Consider the following 23,516-nt stretch of genomic DNA (forward strand, 5'->3'; position numbering starts at 1 on the left):
TCTCACATCTCAGCATAGCTCGAGTGAGACTCGAACCCACGTCCTACGATATTTGGTAGCATGCACCTACCACTGAGCTATCAGGTGTTGTTACGAAGCGTGGCACAAAGCATACTTAAACCTCTTTTCTACATATATCCAGTTCTTATTGCACAGTTCTTATCGTTGTGTTTGATCACAGCACAAATCCAGCACGGGGGACGGAAATTTATTGATCTGTCCCACTTTGTACAACGTAATAAGTGTATAGCTCCCATAAAAGTTCCAGAAAATTCCAAATTGCCATTAAAATTCATTTCTAATTAAAAAAATTTATCAAATTTTCCGCCTGATCACCCAGTCAAGCCTACATCATAAATTTTAACAGCTCATTGTTCACATAAAAAGTGCACTAAGAAATATATATTTTCAGTACGTATAATAAACGTACAGAGCATGGAAAATCAACTCGCTAGGTTTTTCCATTCAATTGTTTCTCTGCTTCGTTCTCAGTTTTGAGTGAATCGTGCAATCAGACGGACTCATTTCCATTCTAAACAAAAATATTTTTTTGTGTGTGCATTAATTGCTTAGTGAGCTTTCATTTATTTTAGTATACAACTTTAAAGGATATTTGTTAAGAAGAGCTACTTATTGAGGTAAATTTTGGAAATCCTTGAAAAATTAACAAAATTTTTGAAGATGTTCCTTAAGTATTTGATAATATTAAAATTATATATGTGAAAATTTTAAATATTCATACTACGTGATCATACTAATTGGGACACAAAAGTGTTTTATGTGAGTTATGCCTCAAATCGTACAACGGCACGCAATGTCTCATTTGTTGATGTTAAAAATTTTTTTCAAACATTCTTCTTGCCTAGTTCTTTTCCTCTTCGCCCCTTTTATAACGTGACAAATTCTTTCTGTTTTAGTTATGGCAAAATTTCAGTACCTAGCACTGACCGGTTATCAACATCATTCTTGTGCTCATTGTTGTACTTTTTGGCTCTGAATTAATTAATGTTAATGAGACCAACCTAAAAAAGTATAAATTTTCTTCTCACCTGAAAGTGATTGAAATGCCTCTTTTTTTCAAGTTGCGTGTCCTTGCGAGCCAAAAAAATCCAGTGGGAACAAAAACTTTCAGTACTGTTTTATTGATTTTTTTCTTGCTAGTTCTCCAAAAATTATACGATGTGATTCAAGGTCTGTGCAGAGATAATAGAAATGATTTCGTAAAAGGGTTGGACGAATTGCTGCATAACTACCTGTGTGCTCATGTTGTAATCAAATAACTCATATCCTAATCTAACATCAGAGTAGAATAAGAAGATCCAATTAAAATCCATAATTGCCTCGATTGCCAGAGGATAAATCCTCTTCTAGCATCTCACTGCATTGCAGATAAAAAATCTTTTTTTTGTGACATAAGACATCGATTTTTTATTATTTATTTCAATGCTTCCTCAATTTAAAATTCTTGTCATTCAAATCTGAAATCACAATCTGAATGTCTTATGATCCCACATTTCATACTTGATTCGCTCAATTAAGCTTTAGAAACAAAAAGCCAAATAAATCTTTAAAGATCCCATTAAAAAACGGAAATGGGAAACAATTGCATCAATATCGTACCCAAAAAAAATTATAATTTATGAGATTAAAGACGAAGAATTGATTCATTTAGCGGTTGACTGAACTTGACTTGATATGCATGAAGTACATATTCTTAAGATTCTAAATGAATTTTTTAAATCAGAATCGATCAAATAGTCGTAATTTATTTTTTGTTAATAATATTTAGCATTGAATATGATTTTGTGTTATGCTGTATAATGCGAGGTGAAAATTGTTGTTCGTTTCTTCGATTTTTCACGCATTTTATCGAAAATGAAAATCATCTAGAATGTCAAATCGATCTGGGTAATTCCTTAGATAGACTTCTTGTTTGATGGATGTTTCTAGAAGTTTTTGATTAGATTTTGGAACTATTGGAACTTTTTGGGACTGTACCTTTGAGTTATCAACTAGCTTCTCTTAATTGCACGATGTATTGACTAGTATTGGCATTCTTAGTTTGAAGATTTGATCAACCATGATCATTTACATCCATTAAACGGGTTACTTCATATCATACTCGAATAGCACATCGTGTTCGCTAAGGAAACAATATGTCGCAGTATTAACGACAAGACCCAAAGTTTCCCTGAAGGCATCTTGATGGCTTATTTCCATATTAACGGTTCGTTGCATTGTGGTGACCGGACTAAGTTTATTTGAGGGTTTGCTCCAGTTTACTCAAGAATACAATCGGAATTTCAATCAAAATTGAAGTGAATAAGACTAAAGATCAGATTGGCCTTTTAGTTTGATAACAGAAAATCACTTTCCCAACAACTTGTTCTGAACAGGGATCGAACCCTTATCCTACGTTTTCCGATCGTATGCTCTTACCACTAAACTATCAAGGTAGTTTGAATTACTTGGCAGAATACCAACCCGAACTATTATTCTGATTTTAAGGTTTCTAGACTGTGTAGATCTTGGAAACTTGGAAATTCCAACACATACAAACTAATATTAGACATTAGACTAACCTAAATTAGCTTAGAATTATTTTGATAATTGCATGAATCTTATTACCTTACACGTTTACAGTTTGGACCCTTTTTTGACGATAACAAACCTTACACACAATTCAATCACTTACAAGATGAACCATCATTTTTGGTCGGACAATTCTACCTTCCACTCACCAAGTGAGTGTATTACGGGTATTTAATGTTTAACTTTAGCAATTTAAGTAGTTAATAGTCATAGGAGGCACAACCTATTAGACAATCAAGGAACAAAATCCAGCATGTTCTGTAAATACAAAAAAAGCTTACATTATTTTATTATTTTTTGGAAATTGGACTTTCTTTACTGGATCTTTACTGGATCTTCTAAATTGCATTCTAAATTGACATTCGAACTTATGTATTTGCTTAGTAAAGCTTATTGGCTTGATTGGAAGATGCTTAGTTGCCCTAAAACTACTTAATGCTAGCCTTTATTCAAAAATATGACATTTTTATAGCACTTTCATAGGTAGATTCTTCCATAAAACAGGACAAACTTGATATTGAATCAAAAAACTATCCTAAAAACTTGCCCATGGACACATACGCACATGTGAATGTGTGAATGAATATAAATACATCAAGAAACATAAATAAATTACAAAATAAATCCTTTTCATCAATCATTCATTATCTCCTTCACTCAACAACCAAGACAGCGAATTATAAGTTAAAAGGAACTATTAAGAACTGTAATAGAAAGCACAAAGTAGCATGACGGCAAAAAATGTGGGTCACTGTTAAATTAAGGGATAATCAACCCCGAAAAAAAAGCCTGTATATCGAGCAATTATAATCAACATATACACGTCAAAATTCATCGGAACTGTGCTAATCAAACAATGATTTTTTTTTTTTCGTTCTACAATAAATTAATATGGATAGATAAGGCATATGCGTAGGAATATATTCAAATGTAGACCTCCAAATCAATATAATACAAATTAATAATTTCTATATGGACTTATTTTACCCAAAAATATATCGAAAAATATTCACTTACTTTTTGTGTCACTGATTGCTGTGAAGGAGATTCATAATTTATTAGGAAAAATTTACAAAGCACATGTCAATGTATGATTCAATAGCCTAACAAGGACGGAAAATCAATAAGGCAAGATCTTACCTTCTTGCGTGTAATAAAGTGAAGTACTTCAATCAATTTTATATTTAAACAGCACTAAGGAGTACACGCTAAAAAGGATTAAACATCAACAATGGAAAAACGTTTTGGAAGAATTAAATCAGTTTTTATTTTTATGAAGCATATAATTAAGAAATGGAGAATTAGAATTAAGAGACCATTGACACCCTTTGCGATTGTATAAACATGAATTTAATTACAATAATTTTTCTTTTATTTTAATTGTAGACAAAATGCGACCAGTAAGTGCAATGTCTAGGAATGAAAGTGAAATGATGAATAAAAGCAAGAGAGTCTTGGCATCGGGAAATGTTGGCGATTCTGTTGAAAAGCTGAGACATTTATGTTTAGCTAGAGGTGTGTTTAAATAGTTTATTGAATTGTCATAACATGCAGGAAAGAGACTTGATGGTTCGGTATCTGAATATTGTCATTAATCATGACGGATCTTGGCTTAGAGACTCGATAAGATGTTAGCAATGGAATTCAAACTGGTAACCCTATTTTGATGGATTTAGCAAATCAAGTGTTCGGAATTTTGCTATTCCCAATAGGAAAGCCCGTAGTGGGACTCGAACCCACGTTCTACGACTTTCAGTTGAATGCTTCTACCACTGAGCTACCGAGGGTTCTTAGGGAGCTTGACATAAAGCTCGCCTTAACCTTCTTACTCTATCCAGTTCGCATTTCACAACTCTTATCGGTATTTTGGACCACAGCACAAACCCAACATCAAAGTCAAAGTCATCAAAGTACAAATTAGAATCGTGCATGCTTACATAGACATGCCATCTAAACATTTCCGAATTTAATTCCATACGCAAATTTCGCTCGCAACTCTAAAGGCCAAGAAGTTGTCAAATTTGCAAATTAGACCGTTAGCCAACCCATCGCACATTTAGATCCCATCAAGTTCACAACAAAAATTAAGCCTTCAACCTCGCTCTAATGTCTTTTTTATTTAAAACTACTTTTAGGTGCGACTGGCATTATGGGATTGGGCAGATGTTTCCGTAGAATTGATGATAATGGCGATAAGACCTTGAGTTTGGAAGAATTTACTAAAGGCTTGAGCGACACTGGCTTACAAGTGACAAATGAAGAAGCAGAAGAAGTTTTTAACAAGTTCGATACTGATGGTTCGGGTAATATTAACATGACGGAGTTTTTGATTGGAATTAGAGTAAGACATGAATAATTTACTAAAAGCCTTCAATTAATTGATTGATTTCGAACGATATTTTAGCCTCATATGTCGGAATCGCGCAAACGTATTGTTAAAGAGGCATTTAAAAAATTGGATAAAACTGGCGATGGGGTCATCACAAATGATGATTTAAAGTAATTGCGGTGTAATTAACTTCCAATATGGATATACTATAGTTTAATGTTTTTAGGAACGTATACTCGGTAAAGTCTCATCCAAAATACATCAGTGGGGAAGAGACAGAAGAAACAATTTTACAAAAGTTCCTTGCTAATTTTGAAGAGGGTGGTGAAGTTGATGGTAATTATGCCTTAATTATACCTGAATGTGGCTGTCTCAAAAACGACCGTTTCAAAAAAAATATTCAAATTTTTTTTAACGTTACTTTTACATTTCTTTTTAACGTAAATCTTTATTTTAAAAATTGATTTCGAATTTTTCGACAATCTAATGTCGAATTTGAGATGGTCACACTCTGAATTATACTAAGTTGACTCTAATTATAACCATACTTTCAGGTGTCGTAACTGAAGAGGAATTTGAAAATTATTATTCAGCAGTTTCAGCTTCTGTTGATAATGATGCATATTTCGATCTGATGATACGACAAGCATACAAACTTTAAACGTCTTTCTTAAATAACTTTTTAAAATATTACTTTTATCTTGTCTGTGCCATCATGCGTGTTAAAATATGTTTGTGCCATCATGCATGCATGTGAGGATATTATGTGGAGCCGAAAAAAATTAAACGCAAAAATATTAACAGTTTTAATTCTTTGATGTCTAAATTGTTGTCGGTTCATAAAAGGATTAAATAAAAATTTGAATTTTAAAAGTTATGTTTAACGGTTTTTTAAAATTTGAAATGTTCAGCAGAAATCTGTTAAAAGTCCGATTTGAATTAGGGTGCGACTTCACGTGGTAGCAGTTTTGGTTTCCAACAGATTCTTTGATTATTAGCATTTTACAGATCCTTTGATTAACACAATCTAGAGCTTGATATAGTATAACGGTTGTTCATATTTTGAATTCAGTATTTACCAGCTTTTGATGCAAAAATTCAGTCAAAAATGGGTAAAATGATGCAAACTATTCAAATTCAAAGTGACAGTTATATTTTAAACTTGAATTTTTTATATCTTAATTCACTTTAAATCATTTATTTCCTCAAAAACAACAGTTAAAATAAATTCAATTAATGCTACCATTGACAGACAGATGGCGCATAAATCAATTCAGTAAAAAAATCGCAATTGTTTTATTTATTTTGCAATTCCATCTTAAATAATTAAATAAAGCAATAAAATCAGCTTAAATATACAAGAAAACGATTCTAAAGTGTCATAAAACTAATAGTGTAAGTAACAAATATGAAATATAACAGTGAAAATGCTATTTAAAGCGAAAAATGTTAAAAAGAAAATTTTTAATGAAAAAATTTAACTAAATATAGAATAAAAAAGATTTTGATTAATAAATTATGCAAAAAAGTATTGAACGTGGATAGAATGCTATTGACAGTGACTGTATTGAACACAAAACAAAAAACGACCACGCCAAATTCTTAGAAAAAGATCCAGTGAACATCTGTCGTTATGCAAATTGGACATTCCTATAAGATTAGATTCCAAAGAAACACTTTAAAAATGTTTTAGTTTTTCAATGTTCAAGGTCGTCGCACATATGTGAATACTTTAAAAAGAAAACTCTCGCACTGACTATTGGTCATGTTTCTAAAAATAATTTCTTCATTATTGGATGCTTGAAAAACTCATTTTCTGTCTTTCGTAAGGTCAATTGATGATTCGTAAGGAATAATGATTGATTATTAAGTTTTCACATTTTTTATGATGTTTTAATTAAGTTCAGTAAAATTAAATTGATTACTTTTGTTTATTAAACTGGACGTAATCTGTAAAAAGTTTACAAAATAAGCTTATTGAAGGCAGATCATAGAGATCAAGTGGTAGGCATAAAGCCATGAAATATACGAGTTTGGAATTTTACGAAATCTCAAACAAACAATGATGAGTTTTACTAGTTGAAGTGCTCATTGGAACTAAGTTGATGGTGAAATGTCTAAGGATTGATTTAATCTAATCCAAAGTTTTAATCCTTGGATTTAATAAAATCTCAAAGCTTCCTCTAATCAGCAAAGTCATTGATCCAAAAATTGACATGATAGTCATTAAACTCGTCACAGCAAACAGATGCATCAAACTATATTTAATTCAATTTAGTGTCTCTGACGTCACGCATACATATACGTCACATGTTTATGTGATACATTAGTTCAAAAATTTTCTTTTAAACATTCTTATGAGTCATCAGCATGCATGCCACTGTACATATTAATATGACCGGCAAGAAAAACTTTCATTTGTTATTTTATCGTTCAACCTTTAGGATATACATCAAAACAATCTCGTCCAAATAAATTTTTAATATATTTCATAACAATATGAGCAAGCAAGATCCACCATCTTATGGTAAGCTGATTTATTAATTGAATTAAAATAAACAAGTTATTGTCACGTTTTGATTTCAGGTTTCGTTCCACCACCACAAGCTCCACCAAGCTATTTTCAAGCAGTTAATGGAGTAAATGCAGCAGCACCACTTACACCACAACAGCCTATTTTAACAGCACAACATATTGTGACGACAATCGTCCCATTAGGTAATTTCTCAATTAAGCCACTTGTTGAAATTAAATATTAATACTTTTTATAAATTTTGTAGGTCCACATTCTACTCATACGGTATGTCCATCATGCGGATCTGAAATTAATACAAAAACGACAACGCAGCCGGGATTAATGGCTTATATTTCTGGATTTATAATTGCTTTGTGTGGGTGAGTAATGCTGTGGTATATGTCATGTCATGAACTATGGCGTGTCATGTGAATCTAGTTATGGAAACAAAAGTGATTTTCGTGCCACAACTGTTCATACCATAAATGAATCAGACATAATCAAATTTCAATTTCATAATAATTTCATCTCATTTCAGATGCTGGTTAGGTTGCTGTCTAATTCCATGTTGTATTGACGAATGCATGGATGTTCATCACAAGTGTCCTGCATGTGGAACATATCTCGGTCGTCATAGACGTTAAATGCAAAGAATCTCAGTTTTTCGATGTCTTTTGATAATAAAATGCAGATTTTCTGTATGTCTGATGTCTAAATTTACCCCAGCTAATGTCCACTTTTTTTTAAAAAAAATTACAATTTTGTCTTTTTTGACTTGAATCTAATTATTTACACAACTGACGAAATGAAATACAGTGCGCATAATTTGTTACTTTTTTTATAATAACCGCATTTGATAAACAAAAGAATTCAGAATGTGCCTATTACTTGATCAAAAATATTAACTTTTTCCTCGAATGATATTATTTTTTTTCTACATGAATGTAATGTACATAATCACAATATTGTTCGAAATAATAATTAAGTTATATTAATAAAGTATCGATAATCAAATTAAATTGATTTTTTAGTGTTTTAAGCATTTGTTTCAGAATGGACGTCAGCATGTTGAAAATAACGGCATTTTGAACGATTAATCTGTAACGGAATTCTAAATTTTGAATTTTCGCATCACTTTGGAATTTTAAATAAGGTAAGTCCGTTATGGAAATAAAAATATTTTAATGTTTTTAATAGGCGTGGAAAGATTGAACACAGGAACTGATGTTAAACTAGTAAAACATGATACTACCTTGACTATACACTTTAGATTTCTCTCAGTAGGCCTTGAAATTAAACTCACCACATAACGGTCAAAAGTATTTCAAACTTTTTCGTACAAAAATTGTAAACATTGGAAATTCAAAACAGCAAAGTCAGCTTAAAGCCTCAATTTTAATTGATTTATCAGCTAAAATAAGTTAGCTATCAGGATATAAGTAGTGTCAAAATTTAATTTATAAGATACAAAAGTCAGTTGTGCAATTATTTGAATAAGTACGAAAGATGAGCAGCACAAAACAGTGCCCGAAGAGCTATTTACATTTCATATAAGAACGATTTTTTTATCCTTAATATTTTTAAGAAATAAAATAGGAAATAGTAGTGTTAAAGGACTCAAAAGTGGTGCTTTCAAAAGATAAAGTGACAGTGAATAAGGAACATATGAATGTAATAGTGAAAATTAAAGAAAATAATATTAAATATTGCATTTAAGTAAGTTCCATGACTACAACAACAACAATAAGAAATTTTTTTCGCAAATAAATTACAAAAATATCTTAAAATAAACTTATTTAGACATTTGTGTATCGATTAGTGTAAATAAATCAAGAGTTTAAATTAGATTACAATGAGTTACACAGCATAAGTCAGTGCCTCGAATGAAAATTAATTGACATTAAGTAAACTTCCCCAAAAAAATATAATAAAAATTTTTATTTCATGTCTTGACATTCCCATACACAAAAAAAATGTTATAACATTATCTAAATTCCTTTTTCATCAATGATATGATAAGGTCAAAGATATTAGTTCCCCCAGCACAATGGTGCACTGATTAAATTTCTGTATTTTTCTATTTATAAAAGGAGTTTCGTTACATGGCTCAATAAATTCTTTCAATTTACTTTATTGCTTCCTTTCGTTCTAATTTCTCACCTTCTTTACATCCAATTCTTACACAGTACAACATATCGAGCATAGAATCCATCCTTAAGGTCTTTATTTTGTGCATTATACTTAAGCATTAATTTAACATACATGACTACAAGACAGACACATTTGGGGTTGACTTTCTATTAGTTAACAACTTAATGGGTCATCGACTTACGTAGTGTAAAAAATATAGTGCATATATACACATTTATGGTCGATTGATGAAGAAACTATTTCTTTTTGCATGCCATCAACAAAAAAAATGTAATGTATACAACTCATTTATACATTACTGAGTAAGTACTTAAAGTACAACCAGTAAAAATCAAGGCACCGCAATTATAGACGTGCGAGACTCATGTTACTACTTTTGCCTTTTTCATTAATATTAGTGAAGGTTGAGTAGCTTCTGAAAATTATTACAATAAAAGAAAGAAAAGAATCAAGTGCTAACTTCTTAGATAAACGACTTATATGTTTAATTATCAAAGCAAACAATGTGTATTAGTGCGTTGACTATTTGTTGAGGAGTAACAGAGAATTTTGGGTCGCACGACTAACTTTATATTGTGTTATAGTTCTTGAACTTGAATGATAAAATGAATAAATAAGAAGAAAAAGACGGAAAAGATTTAAACAATGAAGAAGCTAGTGAAATAATTGACGTTACTCAAAGTAATACATGAGACTGTGGCGCTTTTTTTGTGATAGTTCATTGAGTTGTGTTCCTAATATGCTCAATTTTTCGAATATTATATATGAGCCTTTTTATCTGTGATTTATGAACTCTTTTAGCCTGATAATCGCATAGTTAATGATGTTGATTTATGACTACTGAACGGTTTCTGTATGAAGATTGTTATGGAAGTACTTCAATTATGCATTATTGGCAGTTTGAGCTGTTTGTTTAATCTCAAGTATATTGGTATACTCTATCTTATTTATACTTTGATTCTAAGTGCTCTTGTTCTATATGTGCATTGATTTGGGGTCACTTGAGGATTATACTAGGATTATAGGTCAATCGTCCTCTTCTGACATTGAATATTCTTGAGAGGAATTTTAAAAGGGTCACAGAACATTATGAGATATTTTTGCGACAAAGAAACGCAAGGAGATGATAAGATGTCAAATTAGCACCAAAGATTGTAAAGTATATTTTGCACAATCTTCAAAAAATCACTGAAAATCCTCTACAAAATCGGAAATTCCAATTCATCAAAAAGTTCACACGACCATTAAGTCAATAAGTCAAAGCAAATACAGCCGCACCTTCATATTTCAAAAAACAGCGCTAAGAATTCTCTTTTGAATGAATCTGAAAGTAACACAATACACAACAAAAAACAATAAAATAATCTCCAAAATATTCCGACAAATGTCATTATTGTATTAAAATGCCGTAATACTCATAGCAAATAAACAACCACAGATATACACAATATCTTTTCGTGTAGATGAAATAGATAAAGAATCTTATCAGTCGTACTTACAATTTCATACCATAAACGTGCATTTTTTGTGTTTTCTCGACTAATTAGAATTACGACGCGAGCATTAGTCATCAAAAAAAAAAAATTGTGTTGTGGAACTGATTGCATTTTATTAATTATTCATACGAACTATCAAAGTAAAATAGGACTGGTTATTAATAGAAAGGAAAGTCCCAGTTATTTCGTATCCTATTCACGAACAAGAAAACAGTTTATGTATATTTAATAGCTTACCATTCATGCTGTTAATAGGCCATAAGAAAAAAGCCTTTTTTTTGCTATCTAAAAAGGAATCAGATTCCTTCTTTTTTTTTGTGCACAAGAAGCCATCAATTTTGTATTTGGAGCAATAAATTTAAAAGAAAAAAATTGTTTATTGATTTTTTTTTCGCATTGATGGGACTAAATTGATGTTGAAGGGCTCTCAATAATTTTATGTCTATATTCACTTCCAGTTCAGGGATGTAATTAGGAAAAATATTGCCTGAATAGCACAATTCGGTTAATTGATCCGAAATCTGGCACTAAGTTGATAAAGTGCCGGGTTTAGACCAAATCGACCATCCGAGCCGACTTCGAGCTTCAAGTCAGAGTCACACAATCCTGAGATCGGATTTTAGATCAATTAACAGATTTGTGCTATTCTAGCTGAGCATGCATTCAATAATTTTTAATCCTTTTCCGCAATCTCATCATTTGTAAGTCCATTAATGACAGCTACACTGTGCGATTTATTTTAAAAACAAATTTAATTACGGCTAAGTCTCTCACGTTTTCAAGGGTTTAAGAAATTTAAACTTGATCGTTTTTAAACGATGTTCTTTGTTGGAAAACATGCATGAGAACCGATGAGGAAGAAGAATTTTCGCAAATAGAGGTTTTCAACATTTTAATCCATCATAATTGAGAAAAAATTTTCCTCCATTTATTGTGCAGATTGACAGTTTCTTTTAATTCTTCCTGAATGAGAATCATTTTGATGGATGTAAAGGGATTGATTTTGAAGGCCAAAGATTCAAGTACTTGGAAAAACAAGATTCCAAATTGTACAATAAAGTCTTCTGGGAATCAGATGATTGATTTTTAACTCAAGAAGGCTCAGTGCTTCGCAACAATGTTTCGTGAAACATTACTGTGTCGTGAAACTAAATCGGATGTGTTGTGACATGAACTCATTTGTGACGTGACACGAACTCGGGTGTATCGTGACACGAACTCAAATGTATCGTGACATGAAGTGATATGTTTCGTGACACGAACTCAGATGTGCCGTGACATGAACTTAGATGTGTTGTTGCACGAACTCAAATGTGTCGTGACACGAACTCGGATGTGTCGTCACATTGAAGATACAACTTTCAAATGCTTGCTCAACTTTGTCCCAATAAGACAGAAATTTTAATACATTTTAATGATTCCATTTAATCCAATTGGATTCAAGTTTAGGATCAATCATTAATCCATCAAAATTGCCTTCAAATCCATAACATTGACTATATTTCAATGAAATATTTTGTCAGACATAATCTGATAATTTCATATAATTAGCGAGCATTACTAAATCTTCATTATCGCCTCACAAAATTTCCATATAAATTGTAATGACATCAGAATTATTATCGTCATCACAGTTAGCTATCCTAGGATTATCTCGAAAAAATAAATAAACATAGCAAAACGGTAGCAGATAATGATTACACATTTCAAACAAAATAGGTCATGCAACAAAAAACTCGTGAATTTTTATATTCACCTCATTTAAATTTCAATCTTTATTCCTTTGTTACTCGCAAAAAAAATTTACTTAAGCTTCTTTGTCTTCTTGATGATGTATCAAATGATGTTTTCACGTCTCCATGAGACACAAAACAGTTCAAAAGTGATTAAAATCCAATATGTGTGAATAAATCAAATGAATCTAGCACGAGCCAAAAAAAATTTCAATTTTAGAAAATGACATTATCAGTAATTTCCATTTCAATTTTATGAAATGCTGTCAAAAACATCGAATTATGTTCATTTCATTTTAATCAATGATGATAAGGACTGTAAACACAGCATTTTGCGATATTGGAAAAAAATTGAGAACATTAAAGCTCCTGCAATTTATTTTCATGTCTTGTTGTGTATGCGGATAAAGAAGAAAAGTATCATGCTTCGTATTGATGCTGTATATATATTTTTCCGTTTTATATCTTTGCCGGGGTAAATGCAAGGAAAAATCCTGTATAAAAAATGAGCTTTATTCATGCAGACATTAAATTGAAGACTTGCTATTACGCAAAAATGCTTATCATAAAAATGTTTGTTGAATAAATATTTTTGAGGATTTATTACATTTTAATTGCATGGTTTCACGTACTGAAGTGGCTGTTTATTAGGAGGGATGAGAAAGTTTAAGAATTGAGGAATTAAAATTTGTTTAAATCCTAGGATTTAATTTTTAATCTCAGGATTTAAATGCAAGCATCCTTAATATCCTTGAACTCCTAGGTTTCTCAGATAAAAAGCTAATGTCTTTTAAATTGAAACCATAAATCACTTCATAACTTGTGCATCTCCACCATGCCTAACGAGTTAATCTACCAGTAAAATACACATTTTATCCACTAAAGTAATTTACACGTCGTCCTTCTCTCTTTACAGATCAAGAAAACACCAAAAAAAAAACCGAAAGAATAGGAAGGAAATCTTCAACAAATATCATTAAGGACTTTATGGAATCTACGATGAATATTATTTTCTCTTATTAAAGCACTTTTCCGATTCAGCAACATTGATAGAAAGCTTCAACAAAATTCCATCACTCGGAAATTACTTAACAATATATACAATTTAGCACGTGTCGATTTTGTGCTGTTTCACTCTATTCTATTTTTACAATCATCAGGTTTCTTTCTCTATCATCCCTTAAAAAGTATAATAAGTAAAACATTAGATTAGTCGACGAAGTATCGGAAAGAAAAGGAAAATATTGAAGGAAAGCTTTTGGAAATTTTATGACACGAGAAGGAAGAATAAGGAGATAACGTTATGTGGAAGTAAAAAATTTATCGACCGCAAACCCTACACACAAAAACGAAGTGCTTTTTGTTGATCTGAAATAGGTCTGAAGGGATATACAACGAATGAAAAAAAAAGAAACAAGGAGAATTCAATATGTTGCTGTAATTTGAACACCTGTAAAGCATAAAGATTATAGATTTAAAGATATCGACAGAAGAAGTATTTGGAGAAAAGGCTGAGAAAATAAAAATAAAAATATTTTGAATGGCTTTAAAAATGGCACCACATAAACAAAAAGTTATGAGAAAATGGGAAATATTTCCCGGTCGCAATAAGTTCTATTGTGATGGATATTTAATGACTGCACCAAACACGAGTATTTTCTATTTGACTGTTGTACTCATTACCGCGACGAGTACGCTATTCTTTGTATTTGACTGTCCATTTCTTGCGGAGAGAATAACAATTGGAATACCAGTTATCGGCGGTGTTCTCTACGTCTTTACAATGTGCTCTCTTCTACGAACTACGTTCAGTGATCCTGGAATTTTGCCACGAGCTTCACAAGACGAAGCGGCTTACATCGAAAAACAAATAGAAGTTCCAAATTCATTAAATAGTCCAACTTATAGGTAAGTTCTTATTTATTGATTATTTACTGAAAGGTATTGAACTTTATTGTTGATTCATTTCGTGCATAAGTCAGTTAACTCAAAATTTATTGTAATTAGTTTATAATTTTACATGACATGGATTGATTGCTTGCTAGTTTTTCAGAACTGTAAATAGACTAATCGATCTATATAAGGAAGAAGCAGATGGAATTTATATTAGTTCTTCAAATCAATAAGAAGTAGTTGGTGTATTTTTGGGTATTCGTTATTAATGCATACCTAAGTCAGAATTGAGAATTTCCTGTTAAGTCCGGATTTAAAATTTAATCCTCGGATTTAAAAAATTAATTTATTTATTTATCCATGAATTTCCTTAAATAATGAGATTCCAATTTAAATTCCATTTTCCTTCATTTGCCTGATTTTTCTCAACAACTGCAACAATCGTGCATTTTCCATACAACAATTTCCCTACTTCAATTCAATCAATACACAACAATTGTTTAGAAATATCAAGGATAAATCAATTAAAATAAAATGTGAACGCAAATGTCTCCAGAGAATTTAAATTCATTTATAATAAATCACCTGACCTAAAACGGAACGGAATATAGCATAAAAGCTCTTTACCTTGAAAGTTTCGATCGATTCCTTATTCAGATATATTCAAAATTGACCCAATTATTAAAAAAATTCTTTTATTGACATTTTTAGACCACCGCCACGTACGAAAGAAGTCTTCGTGAGAGGACAAGCTGTTAAACTCAAATACTGTTTTACCTGCAAAATATTTCGACCGCCAAGAGCATCTCATTGTTCATTATGTGATAATTGTGTTGATCGGTATGTATTCTACTAAAAATATTCCAAATGACCTCCTATAATTCGTCCATTTCATTCTTATTTTTTGCTTACTGAAACAATTTACACAGCTTTGATCATCATTGGTGAGTAAACAGCATTATAAAAATGATTGATTATTGTCGTAAATGAATACATTTCGGTTCTCTTCTCATTCTCTATTTCAGTCCTTGGGTTGGAAATTGTGTAGGACGAAGGAATTATCGCTTCTTTTATATGTTTATTGTTTCGTTAGCATTTTTGGCGGTATTCATATTTGCATGTGCATTAACTCATCTCGTATTGTTACAAACAGAAACAAAAGATTTCTTAGATGTTATAAGGAGATCACCATTTAGTGTTGTAGTATCAGCTATTTGCTTCTTGTCCGTATGGTCAGTGATTGGACTTGCAGGTTTTCATACGTACTTAACGTCAAGTGATCAGACGACCAATGAAGACATTAAAGGATCATTTTCTAATAAAGGTGGTGAGTATTGTCCATTTTTTATTGGTGTATTGCCAAATTAGGGTTTATTATTTAATGGAACTGATTAACGACCTTTAAATTGGGTCATTTTTGAGTGGCGTCACATAAAACGTGAATTGTGTCATTAAATGTCTCAATATTTATTGGACGTCATTTACAAACAATCACCTGGTCATTAAATTATTTATCCAGACCACTTAAAATCAATTCCATTAAATATTGATTCTAATAAAAAAGAGCAAACAAACATAGACGACCTTGACAAACAATTGATTCCAAATATTGATTTAATGTCCATTTTTTATAGGTTCACAAAATCCTTATTCAAGAGGGAATATTTGTCTGAACTGCTTTTATATTTTATGTGGTCCACTCCAACCATCATTAATTGACAGGTAAGCATCAAATCTTTATTATTGCCCATACCGTTCATAATAAAATTGTAACATTAATTTTAAAAAGACGCGGTATCATGACAGAAGAGTATAGACTGCAAATGCAATCAGCAGATAAGAATGTAATAACATCACAGCCTCCCATAGTTGTTCAACATATTGGAACAACTGTTGATCCAACAAAAGCATATAATCATGTTGATGTAAGTTGATTTGCTGACTAATTATAATTTTGCATATTAATGACTATATTCTCATTCAAATTATTGATTAGTTGGAGGCATCAACAAATATGAATAATTCTCATATGCAAGGTGTATATAGACAACGAAGCTATGATAATCTACAAAACGGTAAGTCCCCGTTTCATCGTAGTTCAATAAAAAGCCTTCATTTGCCACCGAGCTACTCGAGCAATCAGATTGCATTAAACAAAAGATTTAGTTTGAGCGTACAGAAATTCAATAATAACGTAAATAATAATAATAACATAACTAACCCATCAATTAATCGTTCGTATTCGGCATCAACGCCACAACATCAACAACAAGCAATACCGACTAATTTTAAATTCGTGTCGCCGCAATCAAAATATGAAATGAGCGATAATCATTATGATTCAAATTCATTGCCACGTTATCCGTATCATAAAAATCGCGCCATACATAGTATCCATCAACGATATGATGGAACATGTGTGGAATATTATCGAAATATACCAATTCGACATCCAACAACACCACCACCTGCTCCGCCTATTAAATTATCACCTCAATCAGACGAGCAGGTCTTATTACCCACACCAAGTTCTTCGACATCATCCGGCGATAATTGTAATGAATGGGATCCAATGATTGCAAGTGGATCTAAAATACGTAATGGTATCGATCATATGTCACATTATCGTGCATGTAAGAAACAATTACAGCAAGCGACTCAACTACTTCATCCAAATCCACAGCAACAGATGTATATTGACAATTATTTTCTCCAATTAAGTCATCAGAGTCCGTACCGAAAATATATGAATACAGCCCAAACACATCAATTACAATTATCGCCACAAAATGTACATCAAGTTTATCATAATCCAGCAAAACGACATTCGAACGTTTACGAATATCATTACAGTAATTTCGATTTGAACTCGATACATGAAGAAATGAGGAATGACTCATAGCATATACTTCACTTTTAAAGATATAACTTAAATGATAAAGAGTGACAAATTATTTTTATTAATATACATATACTTACGATATATAGAGAATGTAGATGAAAATATTTTGAAATACATGCAAATGATAATACCAAAATATTATGAATAATATCAATGAATTAAGGCATAGGAATTAGATGTTAAGGACATTTTTTTATTTCCTCAAGTTTTACCTAAAAATGAAATGAAAATCAACGATTTATTAGAATCAAAATGATATTTTTTAAATAATATGAGTGCTGCCTTTATTATAGACACGAGATACAAAGAAGTATTATGTTGTGCAATTTAATTAGAATTTACCGTTATGTGATAAAAAAGTTTTTTACTTTCTGATGCGATTTTTAATGTTTTGTCTAAAATAGGAGATTCATCTTTTGAAATTTGAATACAAGTCAGCATGCTGCGATTTATAGACTGAAATTTGTTTTTGTAAGACGAGATGAATCTCGTCGAAATTTGAGTCAGGAAATATGAATCTTATTTTTAATTGCCTGATTTCTAAAGTTTCACTGATGATAATTTGCATAAACTTTCACTAAATTTGTTTATTAGGCTTACTTTGCGCCATTGCTGCATACTTTAATGATGGATTTATGGAAGTTTAAATTGCTCAAGTTCCAGTTAGTTTTAAAATTATCTTTAATACAAAATTCATCTCATTAAAATGATTTGAGGCTTAATATACTCAAGTCTAGCTAGACGTCTAAATTAGCAATCTTGCAACTTTTTAATCTTAGGATTTATTTTAATCTAATCTTAATCTAAGGATTTAAATTAATTTTTAAAATTTGTTTATAATTCAAATTCAATGACTGGACAGTTTTCAAACTTTTGGCAATGAAAATTAATTAAAAATATGAATAGAAATCGCAGCATTTTGTCAACCTTACTGCAAAAGCTACAAAAATTCCCTGAAATAATTAATTTAATTTAGTTTTCTTTGTGATCATTTAGAGCCTTGTTAGTTGTTTAAACATGTAAATGAATTATACTATCGGTGACAACACCAAACAAAATAGTTGTAACTAAAGGAAATTATCATTGGATATAACATAGGGATCACAACAACAACAAAAAAATATATAAAAATTTGTCATTGCTTCATATATGTTTAAGATAACAAGTTATACTTATGAAAAATGAAGGTTATTAGACTAGCCATAAATACACATAAAACATCAATGCTTAATCGTTTAAGAGTTAAAGAAACTTTAAAAATCCTCCCTTCAACTTAAAGTTCCTTTTTTAAAAAATTATTAATTTTTTTTCATTAATTTTCTTATTTATTTGTGCTTTCAATCAAAAACAAATATCGTTTTACCTCCTTTTATCGAGTAATCGATTGATTGAGATACACATGGGATATTTCCATAAAAGTTTTAATTATGTTTGTGGTGAGTTCTGTAGGCGAGATAACAAAAAAAAGTTATTTTTATACAATTTAGATACAAAAATAAGTTATGAGAGTTATTGCGAATGCGTTCAGTATTAGACTTATTGATTCTAATCACATCTCTTATTATTTGATAACATTAATAGTCAAGGGTTGGACATTTGTTGGATCTATTAATTCATTTTGATCAAATCTTAAGCCAGTAATTTTAATCCTAGGATTTAACTTAATCCTACAATTTTTAATCCAAGAATTTGATTCAGCGCTTGAAGTCGACTCGGACTCAAGTCGACCTGACTTCATATAAAGCTTGAGTAGACTTTAAGCTCTGATTTGATTTAATATCAAGATTTAATTTCAAATCGTTAACTTTTACGACACAATGGCCATCAAAACACAAATATCTCCACCTTGACTAGTCCAAATGTTAAGTCATTCTTATTCTTTTTATCTTTTGTTTACCTCATTCCATTTCATTTCAACTCTCATATTCGTTTATTTTATTTTGCACGAAAAAAAAAAAATGCTTTTTAAGCTGAATGCAAATTTTTGCTTGTATTTTATCCAAAACAGGATGTTAGAGCTAAATGTTGAATAGACATGAATTTGACAAATAAAATTTTTATTCTTTACTGTAATAGACATAAGCAACAAAAAAAAGTATTATTCTAAGCAAAACAAACATTTTTGTTAATTTTTCGTTATAATTTCTATTGTATAAATATATTGCATACTTGTTGAATTTTTCGATAGCATGAAATGAGCCAATCATTGAATTAGAGACTAAAATGATTGAATTGAGAAATGCTTCGATTGACATGAAAATTAAATTCAATCAATTTTAGAATCAATAACAAATTTTATTGCTTGACTTGACATACATTTTTGCTAAATTATATTTATTTCTTTAAGGATATTAAGGCACACGATCTAAAATTTATTTCAATTTTTCTTCTGTCTCTTTTAGATAAATCAACATCGTCAGTAGCACATTTAGTCGAAAATGAACTTCCACTTGCATCCGTACTAATACCATCGTCATCAACGATAGACAAACGCATGCGATTATCGCAAAACAATATAACATCATCAACAAATGACATGCAAGATGTGAATGAAATTGTTTCTGAAAATAGCATAACAAATGTTAATGTTTCTATGGAGAAGAAACACATGACTGCAGGAAATTCATATAATAATCTTCCCTATCGTGAAATAACGACCGAGAATGGTGATGAGAAGAAAGCCAATACTAACAATAATAATTCAAATACGACTAATAATAACAATAATAGTACAGATACAACTCAAAATGTTTATAGTAATATACCACCTACATCTCCAAATGTTCCAAACATATTAAAAAATGCTGCATCAGATCATGTCTATAGTAATATTGATGAGACTGTAAATGGTGGAAATGGATATATTAGTACATTAGACTTGGATCTTGATGATCCACTGTTAACGTCTTCATTCATTAAAAAGAAAGAAATACCAAATAATAATAATCCACAATCTGTTTACAATATATCAACTACATCATCTTCTGTTCCAATTGAGACAAATAAAATTATTTTGCCATCAATTTCATCATCATCTTCCACAACAGGAACACAAATAACGTCCATTGAACTTAAAAATGTATTAAATGCAGTCGCACTGCAAAAATCAAATCAATTACCAGAAGTGTTACCTGTTTTTGGTCCGGCGCTGCGTAATGAGACCATGATTGATACAGCACTCGACTTAGACTCACTCGACTCACAAGTTGGACTTATGAATATGAATAAAACAATTGTATGATAGCTAGCTTGACGTTAGGATGTTGAATGTTTATTAGAGTGTGCGGTTTTGGTTTCTAATTCGAGGAACAATCAAGGCATACAATTTTAATATACTTGACTATAGCTTATTTATAGTTTCAAATATCATCACATAATGAAAGCTTATCAAAAAGTAACAAAAAATAAAGTTAATTCCAAAAGTTGAGACATAATCCTAGGATTAAGCATTTAAATCCATCACATCCTGGACTAGTAATCAGAACCAATCACTCTAGTGAAAGTAATAAATGTTACATAAATGAAACAAAAGGATGCTTAAAGTGGACATGATTAACTTATGCGTTCGTCTTCCGTTAAAAATACGCATAAAGAATTAACATTTTTGCTTTAGATTCTCTTATTTTAAATTGTGTATATAGCCGAAATCACGTTAATAAAAATTGTTAGGAAAAAGAGTATTTTTTGTATTTTGTAAAAGAATCAGGAATTAGAGATGAAAGTAATTTCCATTCAGATTTAAAACATACACACAAAAAATTAAAGGCTTTTTCATGTTGACATAAAAAAGAAATTAAATCATGTTGCAATTTATATTAAAAAAATGAAAACTTTTGAATGAATAATAAAAAATTATTGTAAAAATATTAAAACTACATATTTTGTATTAGGTATTATGCTTGCATTTAATTATTTATTTATGTTTCGTGATAAAATTACAATCTACATCATGTATTTTTTGGTCAATTTAGATTCGAATGTGAAAATGAACAAGTGCTGTCAATTAAGTTAGTTTCTTGTAAGTGTCACAGCAATTACTTAGCGATCGTCAAATAATTTAAGTTGGTCTGATGTCCAATCCAGTTCTAGACACTAGACCAGTTTGCTGACATAGGTGAACTAAGTACAAAGCACATTTTATTATGCTGAATGGTGAATTAACTTATGGCAACTTTTCTCCTATTTAAGAATGGCATTCAGACTAACAGTTAATAGCTTAACATCAATGAAATGTTTAGGAATCAAAAATTAAGTTATATTAAATTCAAAATATCTAAAGCTGAGTAAAATAATTAATAATACGATTATGGAAAGAGATTAATGACATCACAATTAAGAGACAATATTACTGAATTCGAGAATTTCAATATTATTTTCCAGTTCCGTTTCTAAACACATTTTATTTAACCAGCATTGAATGACTGGAGATGTTGTAGTTCCAATAAAATTTTCAGCTAAATGCATGGTTCTTGTTGAGACTTCCTCAATTGGTGATTCGCCTTCAACAAAACCAATTTCGGATTTTCTTGACTTCTCAACTTTTATAATAGCTGGATATCCATCTTCGACCTCATCCATTAATGATGAAGCACTTGTATCATTAGAAACTGAATTTATTGAGTATGTTCCATCATTCTTGGCAATATCATTCTTTGGTGACATGCAAACTGCTGTTATTGGATCTGGATATGTAGTACAATTAACACTTTGCTGGACTATCGTTTTCTTTAGTGCCTCATTTTCTGATATTAATTTTTCATAGAAATCACACTGTGGATAAAAGATCTCACAATTTTTCGTATCCTTACAGATACGTGCCTCATTTTCAGCTTCCGTTTTACATGTGTTTATAGTTAGATTGGATATATTCTTTAATATAATATTTCCTGATCCGCAACTGTTCAACGTCAAGTTGCTTATGTTCTTCAATACTTTTTTCTTCGATGAAGTAGTTCCGCCGTTATTTCTCTTTAGCTTTGGTTCGCTCTCTTTGACCTTCACATCCTTTTGTTTGATCGATTTAATATCCTTAACTTCTTTGTGATTATTAGTTTTATCGATATCACTTTGTTTTGTTGTTGGAAGTATAATTTTCAATTTTTGTTGGACTTGTGAGACTAAATCATCCGTTTTTAACTTTAAGTCACTGGATTTTGTAATGAGATCTTGAGATTCCCTAACTGTTAGATTTATTATTGATTCGGATAGCAATTTGTTGTCTAACATCAGATCAGTTGTAATGCATTTGACATCCTTACAATTTTCGTCATCTTCATCGTCATTTTCCAAAAATGGCAAGAAGCTTTCAATATTTTGATATGATCCATAATCACGGAGTAATGTCAATACAGCCTCTTCGTTGGGTACCAAAAAATTCACTTCTGATAAGTCTGTCTTTTGTGAAAATTTCATAAATGCATCCAGTTGTCTCAAAAGCAGCTTCTCGCGAAGATCAATAGCATTTTTCAATTTTGTAAAGGAGTTACGAACTTGTGACTTAATCTAGAAATATTAAAATTGTAATTTAATAAAGATTTAAGTTAGAATAATTAATTTTCTTCTGACCTGTTCTTCCATTTTTTCCAGCTGAAAAACTCCTATACCCTACAAATGTTTGTTTAGATTTGAGGTGTTTTGAGCGCCTTGAGCTGGATATCTTGAAATATAGTCTATACACTTTGTCTTCATTATTATTATTGTAATATTAATACTGTATGTTTCATACATTGTTGCTTGTTGCTGTGGTGTTGTTTATTTATGTTTGCAAGTGACATTTCAAATTTTATAATTTTTGAAATTATTTTGACCGTTGATGAGGAATAGATTGGATTTGGTAATTTTTTCATGGAAATAATTTAAAAGTTCAAAAAAATAACGGTCACATTTTGTTTACGAATCGGAAAAA

The 23,516-nt window shown here is 30.7% G+C and overlaps 4 protein-coding genes across 6 annotated transcripts; 3 read left to right on the forward strand and 1 right to left on the reverse strand.

The window, feature by feature from the left end:
* The first annotated feature begins 473 nt into the window (after positions 1-473).
* On the forward strand, positions 474-5,798 carry LOC139100744 (calcyphosin-like protein). 3 transcript variants are annotated; one of them, XM_070653455.1, is made up of 7 exons: positions 474-638; positions 2,644-2,759; positions 3,979-4,107; positions 4,728-4,933; positions 4,997-5,091; positions 5,148-5,257; positions 5,476-5,798. In XM_070653455.1, exons 2-7 carry the CDS (start codon positions 2,699-2,701, stop codon positions 5,580-5,582), a joined length of 708 nt encoding a protein of 235 aa, XP_070509556.1. In that variant the 5' UTR covers positions 474-638; positions 2,644-2,698; the 3' UTR covers positions 5,583-5,798. The 3 variants fall into 3 exon arrangements, with proteins under 3 accessions (XP_070509556.1, XP_070509557.1, XP_070509558.1); XM_070653456.1 differs by having other exon boundaries at positions 475-638; positions 2,644-2,744; XM_070653457.1 differs by lacking the exon at positions 2,644-2,759 and having other exon boundaries at positions 475-638.
* Positions 5,799-6,177: 379 nt separating this feature from the next.
* On the forward strand, positions 6,178-8,459 carry LOC139100765 (LITAF domain-containing protein). The gene is made up of 5 exons (XM_070653482.1): positions 6,178-6,316; positions 7,366-7,448; positions 7,508-7,639; positions 7,702-7,816; positions 7,975-8,459. Exons 2-5 carry the CDS (start codon positions 7,421-7,423, stop codon positions 8,078-8,080), a joined length of 381 nt encoding a protein of 126 aa, XP_070509583.1. The 5' UTR covers positions 6,178-6,316; positions 7,366-7,420; the 3' UTR covers positions 8,081-8,459.
* Positions 8,460-8,969: 510 nt separating this feature from the next.
* Positions 8,970-21,413, forward strand: app (Palmitoyltransferase app). The gene is made up of 9 exons (XM_070653410.1): positions 8,970-9,152; positions 13,733-14,724; positions 15,421-15,549; positions 15,639-15,653; positions 15,735-16,036; positions 16,344-16,431; positions 16,499-16,634; positions 16,706-16,784; positions 20,014-21,413. The coding sequence occupies exons 2-9, from the start codon at positions 14,357-14,359 to the stop codon at positions 20,850-20,852; spliced, it is 1,956 nt and encodes a 651-aa protein (XP_070509511.1). The 5' UTR covers positions 8,970-9,152; positions 13,733-14,356; the 3' UTR covers positions 20,853-21,413.
* Positions 21,414-21,496: 83 nt separating this feature from the next.
* Positions 21,497-23,298, reverse strand: LOC139100857 (uncharacterized). The gene is made up of 2 exons (XM_070653614.1): positions 23,177-23,298; positions 21,497-23,113 (listed from the first exon to the last, which is right to left on the reverse strand). The coding sequence occupies exons 1-2, from the start codon at positions 23,186-23,188 to the stop codon at positions 21,944-21,946; spliced, it is 1,182 nt and encodes a 393-aa protein (XP_070509715.1). The 5' UTR covers positions 23,189-23,298; the 3' UTR covers positions 21,497-21,943.
* Between the last annotated feature and the right edge of the window lie 218 nt (positions 23,299-23,516).

The sequence above is a fragment of the Chironomus tepperi genome, unplaced genomic scaffold, assembly GCF_022539635.2.
Source record: "Chironomus tepperi strain 1889 unplaced genomic scaffold, CSIRO-AGI_Ctep_v1 contig_68, whole genome shotgun sequence".
Classification (NCBI taxonomy): domain Eukaryota; kingdom Metazoa; phylum Arthropoda; class Insecta; order Diptera; family Chironomidae; genus Chironomus; species Chironomus tepperi.